This window comes from Castanea sativa, chromosome 1, assembly GCF_040712315.1.
Source record: "Castanea sativa cultivar Marrone di Chiusa Pesio chromosome 1, ASM4071231v1".
Lineage (NCBI taxonomy): Eukaryota > Viridiplantae > Streptophyta > Magnoliopsida > Fagales > Fagaceae > Castanea > Castanea sativa.
This window is the reverse complement of record NC_134013.1, coordinates 8,772,841-8,782,830: the sequence shown is the minus strand read 5'-3', so window position 1 is coordinate 8,782,830 and position 9,990 is coordinate 8,772,841. Positions and strand designations below refer to the sequence as shown.

General features: G+C 34.3%; 1 protein-coding gene across 3 annotated transcripts; it reads right to left on the bottom strand.

Annotated features, from left to right (window-relative positions):
• Nucleotides 1-2,021: 2,021 nt before the first annotated feature.
• LOC142622346 (uncharacterized) lies at nt 2,022-9,657 on the bottom strand. Of its 3 annotated transcripts, XM_075795795.1 has the most exons (18): nt 8,984-9,121; nt 8,596-8,683; nt 7,124-7,440; nt 6,800-6,877; nt 6,474-6,694; nt 6,123-6,215; nt 5,894-5,977; nt 5,563-5,679; nt 4,395-4,500; nt 4,238-4,300; nt 4,037-4,090; nt 3,738-3,795; nt 3,335-3,411; nt 3,067-3,137; nt 2,928-2,985; nt 2,776-2,835; nt 2,591-2,653; nt 2,022-2,452 (listed from the first exon to the last, which is right to left on the bottom strand). In XM_075795795.1, the coding sequence occupies exons 3-18, from the start codon at nt 7,409-7,411 to the stop codon at nt 2,330-2,332; spliced, it is 1,614 nt and encodes a 537-aa protein (XP_075651910.1). In that variant the 5' UTR covers nt 7,412-7,440; nt 8,596-8,683; nt 8,984-9,121; the 3' UTR covers nt 2,022-2,329. The 3 variants fall into 3 exon arrangements, 2 of the variants coding, with proteins under 2 accessions (XP_075651910.1, XP_075651909.1); XR_012841892.1 differs by lacking the exon at nt 8,596-8,683 and having other exon boundaries at nt 4,188-4,300; nt 8,984-9,657; XM_075795794.1 differs by lacking the exon at nt 8,596-8,683 and having other exon boundaries at nt 8,984-9,657.
• Nucleotides 9,658-9,990: the final 333 nt, after the last annotated feature.

Sequence of the window (9,990 nt, the reverse complement as noted above, 5' to 3'; positions counted from 1 at the left end):
TCTCCTCCATTAGCCACTCTCAAGTATAATTGATTGAAAATTTTTACCATTTTTTTATATGAGATAAAAATCATTTTTAGCAGAATCTAAATGTATATGTGTGTAAAATTTATTCCTAAAGACTTTAACTCCAACCCTTAGCTCTCACCCCACAAAAACTTATACTTGTATGCTCCGTTTGGATTGAGGGGGAGTAGAGGGGAGTAGAAGAAGGAGGGAGAATGATTTAATTTACCATGTTTGGATTTTTTTTTTTTTTTTTTAAGAGAAGAGGGGGAGGGATTTAGAGGAGTTTGAAGGAGTTCTAACTACTTCTAACCCCCCTCATTTTTAATTCTCCCAAATTGGAGAGATTTGGAGAGAGAGAGAGTAGAGGACAAAAATTCTTGACCAAATGAATTACCCAACGTGTGATTTTATGGAGGTAATAACATGCTATTTGTGAGTGGGCTTCAGATCTAAGGGCTCTTTTTACTTAAATTTTAAAGCTTCAAAGTGTTGCTCACAACGTGTAAGATATAATGCTAGAGTGAGTCTAGATTGTGAACTTGCATAAATTTTATCTCAATGGGGATTGTAGCTATATGGATTTGTGTTTCTTGTTTATTTTTCTCTTAACACTTGCAATCCTGTTAGTTATTGATATATGGATGAACAGCATGAGCTATTGTTGGTTTTTTTTTTTTTTTTTGATAACAAGATGAGCTATTGTTGGTTAATCCTAGGGCTTTGTGATTGTGTATACTGTATAAGTTTGATTTTGTGGTCAGGTCTTTTTTTTTTTCTAATAGTCTGGCATAAATGTGTACAACCCTCTTCATATTATGCTGCAAATCGAGTTGTTCTAGTTTGTTTGGTTGACTTGGAACCAGCCTTTGGGTAGGATGATTGAAAATTTCTTTGTCCTTGTTTTAAATTTTATAGCGTGTGGATGTTGCAATTTGCAAATAGACCAATATTGCAAGTCCATTTTTCAAATAGGGATAAAATTGTCTATTTAAATATGAGAAATGATATATCCACAATATTTTCACAACATTTTTACAACAAATCTTAAGTGGCAAATTGTTACTGATTGTTATTATTGGGGCAAAAAAGTAATATTTTTGTTAGGTTCAAATTTAAACCAATAACAACTAATCATCTGTGATTTGTTGTAAAAATTTTGTGGATGTAGCATCTCTCTTTAAATATATTTAATCATTTTCTCTCCTTTGCATTCTAATTTTTAAAATTTCCAAACAAAAGGAAGGGATAATTATATCCCCTCCCCTTACTTAATTTTAAAACCATCCAAACTAAATGGAGGATAGCCATTCCCTCTACTTTCCTCCCCTCCAAACTTCCAAACATAGCAGTAGAGTAACAATCACGCCACCACTCTTATTAAGAAAATGAGACTTAATCACATTATACCTTCATGGAAATACAATAATTTCCTCCATTATTTGATTTATTTCTGTCTAATGTGAGATTAACCATACGCCCGTAAAACATACTTATACAATCAAATATCACAAGTTGATTGATGATAGGTATTATGTGATCAGGTAATTGATGAGTGTTATATCGTACTTGGAGATACCTTAATGGAATGCTCTTGTTAATTGTTTATAGGTTTGACTCTTTGACGAGACTAATGTGTATGGAAAAAAATAGCTACTGCTGTGACTGTGAGGCACTATTAATAATGGTGCCACCGCAATGACACCATAATTTTTACTAGAATTTGAGCTTGAGTTGGGCTTCAATAGCTACCTCTATCAACAATTCAATCCAAAAAAAGAGCTTTATGCCCAACATTATGACCGAAGAGTGAATTTACTGGCATGGGACAATGAGGTCTGGAATGGCCAAGCTTGCCAGAACAGCTTGTAAAGGGAGGGTTAAGGTGAAAATCCTCCCACCCTTGCAATGGGTGGAAGTGGAACCTAAAAAACGCATCTTGAAAAGGAGTACTTCCAGGCTAAAAAGGAGCATTGTTAAGCTAAAAGCTCATAATTACTATACGTGGAACCAAATGAAACAATTAACAAATCTTCTTTTATCAACTTCAATTAGTGCAAGTGTGTTTTCTTTTTCTTTTCTTTTCTCCACCTCTAAAATATGCACAAAAGATCTTACTACAGTAATTTGTTATTGGAAGATGATGCTTCACATCATATGTAGTTTAGCAACCAATACATGTACAAGTGAGAAAAAGAGTAGGGGAGGGAGGACAATGAAACGGTCTTTGGTAAAGCACATTTTTAGGCTTACCAAGCCCAAATGATTAATCACGCTTTGTAACAAAAGCTACACAACGAATTTTCAGGGTGCGAACATGCAATCACCAGGGAATTATATCAAATTCGTGGGGCATGAAATCTTCACTTGGTCTGTAGTATTTATTTGGGGAATACAGGCCTAAGTTGGATACTTGGCTACTGTAAAGGCATGCAAATCTCTCAACCTGCATCATGCAAAACACAAGAAAGAAAATTAAAACTAAGATTATGTCCCACAAGCCTTATGTTACCGTCCAGCAATTATGAAAAAGGTTTTACAAAACAATGGTCTAGACAACTGCCAGAAAATAGTACAAATTTACCTGATGCGCGAAGCGTGAGTTCTGATAACCAGTCTTCATGAGTTGTCCCCAGACTTTATGAAACTGTAATTATTCACAAACAAAAGATGTCACCAGAACTGATGCAAAGTCTAATTAATATACTCTGTACCAGAATACTAAAACATAAAGTGAGCGAAAATAATCTCCTGAGAAAAGTTGTCTACCTTTTGGTGACATTCCCGTTGGCTCTGTTGATGAGTTAGTCGGACTTGCTCCCTTTGAGACTATCAAATTTAAAAAATAAAAACAAAAACTATTAATAAATTTTACACAGTGATATTCACCATGGCTACACTCAGCACTTAAATGGCCTAACCTCCAACTCATCTAGCTCTGAAGAAATCTTTTTCTCATCAACATTGACATCTTCAAACCTGAAAAAGGAATGCCAATACTATGTAAAATAGCTACAAAGCTAGTAAGCATGAGATATGACTGTCCAGATAGATAATTACTTGAGAGACCACTTCAAACGATGTATTTTGTCCTCAATTTGGTCGCGCTGGTTCCTTAACAATCGTAGTTGCTGCACAAAACCAATGTAAATTACACTATGATTCCGATAAATACTAGCACACTAAGTAGTTTATGTGACAGAACCTTTTGTCCCCATCTGCTTACCAATCATTTCATAAGCATACTTAATAAACCAATTCACTTGACAATTATAATGAACTGATCTTCTGTTAAAAGTAAGCAAAAGATAAAATTTGCAACAAAAACCTTGCGGGTATCCCTTAATTCCCAAAGAAGTTCGACCTCCCTCTCAAGCTCTGGTACAACAAGCATTGTTCTCCACCCTGTTCACAAGAACACAAATCAGCAACCAAACCAATGTACAAGATATAATCAATATTATACTAATCATTTTACAAATAGCCTAAAAGGACCTTGATATAGTATTATGGAAGCATCATTTAATATAAGATAAGTAATGGTACAAATAATAAGAAAATGAGATTTAATAAAAATAATATCCATGCCATGTAAGGTATATCTTGTCATGTAGAATAAAAAAATCCACAATCCTACCTCTTTTTTTCAATTAGAGAGAGAGAGAGAGAGAGAGAGAGAGAGAGAGAGAGAGAGAGAGAGATTTAAAAGGGAAAATAAGAACATATTATACCAAGAACCTTTTTGCTGCGTAAAATATCTCCATAGATATGATCCCCAACATAGAGAACCTGAAAAAAAAGTAAAACACATTTGAACTAAGTACCTAGATGTACAAGAATCAAGAGTTAGCAAACAACAGCTTAATAACTGCCCCTAAGGATCAATAACAAATTGGAATGAAATCTATCTAATATCCGAAGCTAAGATTGCAATGATCAAATTTTAAAATATCAAAACAGAAGCCAGTTTAATAGGTAAGTTTAACATTATTCCTTCTTGCCATCTATGTTCTACAGAACTACAGTTCACCTGTGAACTTGACCCAATTGAGAGTAGTTTATGCAGATGACCAACACTGCCTCCCTGAAAATTATAAGCTATGATTCAATCTTCATTCAAATTATAAAAGTATAACAATGATTTATTAAAAATAAAATGAAAACTCTGGCAGTGAAGTCACATTATCATATCAAAACAGCAGCCAAAGTAGATAGCAATGCACAAGAGAACCTGGAAAACTCTGCACATCTTATTTGGCCCCTTCAATGATAATGTTGGTGAAGAACTTCCCACCTTATTAATAAAAATATAAAATGAATTAGCAAAAATACCAACAAAAAAAAAAAATCAAATGCTAGACAAGAACTGACAACAATGTTATACTGACCTGAGCCATAGGAGAGCCATTATCAGTATTAACCAGCATCCCAGACTCAGGTTCAACTTCAAATAAATTCGCGCGATTGTCCTCATGGAAAAATCCTGGCTTTGCACTGTATGGATAATTGCCTCTATAGGGTTAGAAGTGGAAATACTAAGCAAATAAACAAAAAGCTGTATATGTAAAATAATATTTCAATAAATTAAACCAAAGTCCAACTTGATTCAAATGAGCAATTTCTATTATGATGGAATTTGTTTAGATCCAGTTGAATATTACAGGATACACGGACTACTTGTTTTAGTTGTAGTTGCTTGATTTTGATGCAAGTTTAAAACATGTTGTAACTTCATTACTAAATAGTGGCTTTGTAACAACCCAAGAAAAAGCACTAACCACGTCTGCGCTATACTTTAAAATGATTAGTCACAACTAAGGCTCGTTGCAATTGTTAATAAAGCCCAGTTCAACCCAGTAAATACCCGATATGGGACTCATCACACACCCACATATCATACAATCAATCAAATTGGGGCATCACAATCTCCCTCACTTAAATCCCTAACGTCCTCGTTAGGGCCCACTTTGTGGAGTAGTGTCTCCGAGCCCACACGTAGTTACCGAGCCGGCTCTGATACCATATGTAACGACCCAAGGAAAAGCGCTAGCCACATCTGTATTATACCTCAAAAGGCTAGTCACAATTGAGGCTCCTTGCAGTTGTTAATAAAGTCCAGTTCAACCCAATAACTACCCAATGTGGGACTCATCAGACACCCGCACACAACACAATCAATCAAATTAGGGCATCACAGGCTTGACAAACAACATTTATCCAAGTATTGATGACCATTGCATGCTCATTATATGGTTGTAAAAACTTAATATTCATTCTCTTATCAAAAAAAAAAAAAACTTAATATTCACTCAAGCCAGTACCGGACTTATTCAAAATTGTTACTTAAACCCTAAACTTGACTCCAAACTCAGTGACATGTTTAAGGAATGCAAAGATGTACATTTCAAAGAAGAGATCTTGTGGGCTATCACAAAATTTAACAAAGAAAAGTAAAAATTGATTGCTAAAGAAATGCTTAAAGAACAATTAAGAAAAAAATAATTGAGGTTAAAACAAACTAGAAAAGTGTGTAGTATGTTACAGTTCATAATATACCTGCCAGTGATTACAACATCGAAGTACTGAAGCCAGTCGAAATTGATCTGGTTACTACCATTGATAGTACGGGATTCACACAGAAAATTCATCACAATATTCGTATAGTCCCACAAACTGCAAGAGATATAATCAAGGTTCCCCATCATGTCACTTCAAACAATAAGTGAAAATTCTCATACAAGTATTTTAATTTTATGTCTTCTTTACTAAACTTCATTAACCTCAAGCATAATTCCATTAAAAGACATCTGAAAAGTGAACTAATTCTTGATCGATGTGCTCTAGATATAACTATAATATTTGAAAAGGGTTAAGAGAAACAAAATACCTATTTGTCACCAAGAATGTAGCACGACCAGAATCTCTGAGCATTTTCAGCATTGGCACAATTGCGGTATCTTCATTGATATATCTAGTTGGGAATTTAACAAAAAAATCGTGAGAATATATTTAATTAATAATTGACATAAGCATCTAATAATTTTACTAATCAATTGACGTCAGACTGAATACTCATGAACAACCTTCACTACAAATTAGTATAGTTCAATCCTTACCTTTTAGGATCTTTTGCAACCATTTGCTTTAAAGTTCCATCACGGTGGCACAAATCAACTGCCGCTCGCACATCTTTGTACATCCGAGAATAACTGGAAGAACAATTAATTAAACATTGGTATAGCACAAAGTGAATAAGTACATAATAATGAACATAACTAAATAATAAAAGTAGTGGTCTATGCCAGCTCATATCAGTGATCACCACCTGGCAACATTACTTTTTAAAAATCGTCACATGTAATCCTAGTTGGATGAAGTTAAAAATATTTTTCAATTGCGCTTTAATTCAAATATTATAATGACCCATGTGAATAGGTAAGTATATGAAGAAGAAGCAATGCTCTTACTCAGCACCCGCTGGAACTTTTCCAGGATTATTGTCCCGGTAGTCAACCAGTTGAGCAAACAAGTAGGCTTCAGCTAGTGAAAAAAGGGTATCAATAAGAGCATAGTCAGGCTCGTCAAATGAATCCCGTATCAAAGTATTTCCATAAGTCCCAACTTTTTCTTCCTTTGACAGCTCCTTGAATCCATGGTAGGCTACTTTCACATACTTATGCCGATCCATCTGCATAAGGCACACACCAATTATTTCAAGTACTATATCCATGAAATCAAGCAAAAAAATTACAAATGATACCTAAGTTAAATTAGGCAACAAAACAGGATTGACCTTCAAGATGTTGCCTCTCTTTTTATCCAGCACCAAGCCTCTGACCATGTATTTCCAATCAAATGACCAACTCAGCAACTGCAGAGGATCATTGTTCTTAATAAGCCAACCACATAGTGCAATTGTAAGAGTAAATAAGTAAATTTAATTTAGTAAAAGATACGAAAGTAAAGAAGTAATGGACACATAACATATCAACATAAGAAATATTTGCTAGATCAATTGAAACACATATTAACTAGGCATCATTTAAGCTACTTATTATGCAAAACACTATCAAATTTTGTCATGGAACTGTAAGCATAGATGAGAAAATAGACGAACCTCACGAGGGTATCCCAAATCATTCACCAATTTTTTTATTGTGCCTTCATAAGCAAGGGATTCAAAAGTCTCAGGCTTGTATTGTGCCAAAGTGTAATCCATATCAAAACCAACAGCAACGATGCTCTTCATGTTTAACGATCTGTTGCAAAAGATACGCTTTCCTATTTCAATCTTACGTCCACCTTCGGGAGATGACCATACACATGGTTTCTGACCTTGATCAATGTTTCCCATATGAAGAAAATTTGATGATTGATCACCAACAGTCCCACGACTCTTGTTCATTGGATAACTGGCATGCAATTGGCTTGATCCTGACAGTTTTTAGCAGGGGAAGGGGAGGAAGAATAAATTTTTTTTAAAAAAAATTAGCTTCTGATGGTGATTGAAAATAATATTAGTATGAAAGTTGGAACAACTCCTAGGCCAAGTAAGGATCAAATATTCAAACATCATGGGTGAGAATAGGGTAAGTAGATACATAATTTTGAGTGTGATCAGACAACTAAAAAACAGAATGACCAAGTTGCTTGTGATAGATTGATCGACATAAATCAAGACTGCATAATACATATGTCTTTCATATTTACATTGCTTATGACATTATGTCCATATATTTAAAGATGCTGTGCACCAAAGTTCCAAAAATTAACTAGTTTGCCTAGAAGTACACATCTAGTTTACACTTTACAGTATCAAAATAGATCCATTTTAGTTATTAAATCCATTCTACATGACAATTTCTCACTTCAAAAGCTATAAAAGAAAAACTAGGTTAATCAAATCTAAATCAAATTTCCCACACTTGCAAAAGGCCAAGAAATTTAAAATAAAAAAAATTATTCTGATTAATTCTGTATTGGCATGTTCAGATGGATACCAACCACCTCATACGAGGAAAACCAATCACATTGTGTGAATACATGATACAGAGTCATACAACAGAACTAATAAATTTAATCCGCACTCTCTTTAAGCAGCTGGGTAAGTCTGCCTACTTCAATCTAAAGATGATTAGAACATTAAAAAAATAAAGAACCAATTCTTTAAATTCTTTTTGCACAAAACAAAAACCTTTACAATTTTCTCGCTCCGAGGGCTATTAAAAAAGCAACAAAATTAGGTGAACCTCATCTAAATCAAAATGCCCACATAATGCATAGGCATGTTCATATGGATACCAACCGCCACATACAAAGAAAATCAATCACATTCTTTGAATACATGTTCCATAATACAACCTACCAAATTAATTTAATTCTCACTCTCTTTCTAAATTAATTTAATCTATCTACATCCTCATTTCCTAGTCACTCACTCCCTCCTCCTCCTCGTCTGACACATTCTTTTCTTATACAAAGATGATAATAAAAAGAAAACACAAGAAACCAACATTCTTGAAATTCTTTTTTCCCACAAAACAAAAACCAAGAAAAAACAAACAAACAAACAAACTTGACTGATCTTACCTGTGTTGTCCAACCAAAAAAGCACAAAGTGCACCAAGCTAAGTTCCAACTCTAGGAATAATCCTCCAAGCTAGGCTCCAAGAAACACCTAAAAAAATCAATTTTTTTTTCTCAAATTAAACAATCTAAACCAATCCTATAAACCTAATATTCTAACTCCAAAATAATTACTTTCACCCATATTATGAAAAAAGAATCCCAAGAATTAAGAATCCAATTCCACAAGACTTTGAAAGCTTAAACCCTATCTGGCTATCTATCTATCTATTACTAACTAATAACTAACTCACCAAACAAAAATTAACGCATTAATTGTGCATAAACAGCCAAACACGCAGCAAAACATACGAGTACGAACAGTACAAAAATACGAGTACGTATTACGAACCTGAGGAGTGAAAACGTTTTCTTTTTCCAGGGGAGAGAGTGGATTTGGAGAGGAATTGGGAGGAGAAAGTGAGGGAGGGCGAGGGAGAGGGAGAGAGGAAAGAAAGACAAAATGAAACGGAAACGGAAACGGAAACGGGGTTCCTGGGAATTCGCATGGTGGGAATTTATATAGGCATTGTGTTGTTGGGAATGTTGGGGAGGGAGTGGGAAAGACTAGAAATAAAAGAAGAGAGGAATCTGATACTGATGGAAAAGATTCGATTAGGATTGGGATTGGGATTGGGATTGAGAATAAGAATGAGATACTATTTCTAATACTACAATAATAATTACATGAAGAAGAATAATAATAATAATTACAAGGAGTTGGAAAGTCGAACATTTGGTGGGAAAATGGGAAAGAGGAATTCTTGGGGATTTAGGATTCTTGTCCAGACTCTAGAATTGGAAAATCCATTTTGACGGAAGGGGAATCAAATTCCAGTACCAGTGTGGGAATGTGCGATTCGTTTTCCGGGGTTGGGGTTTTGGTTTTCTTTTCTTTTTTTTAATTAATTAAAAGAAATTTTTTCTCTCAGCGGGAAAACGTTGAAGGACAACTGGGAATTTGGTTTTCTTGAAGGGTAATGGATTGCTCTGCCACGTCGGATGGTTTGGAAATTTTGTATGAATGGTTCTTCTTTCTTTTCTGTTGTTATCTTTTCCGGTTTCATGCAAACAACCAAACAAATTAAAAGACTGGTTAGTGTGTAAAGTAAAACTGGCGGGTAAACTAAGCGTTTTCGTTTTCTTTAAAAATAATTGGGAGTAAAAGATTAAAAAATAGAAAATAAAATTTTAATTTATAAATCTTAAAAAGTGCTATGTCCACAATATTTTTACGATACTTTCACAATAAATTATAAATAGTTAGTTGTTATTAGTTTTAATTTGAGCTTATCATTCTAATTACTTTTTTGCCCCTGCTAATAACAACCCGTAACAATATGTCACTTAGAATTTGTT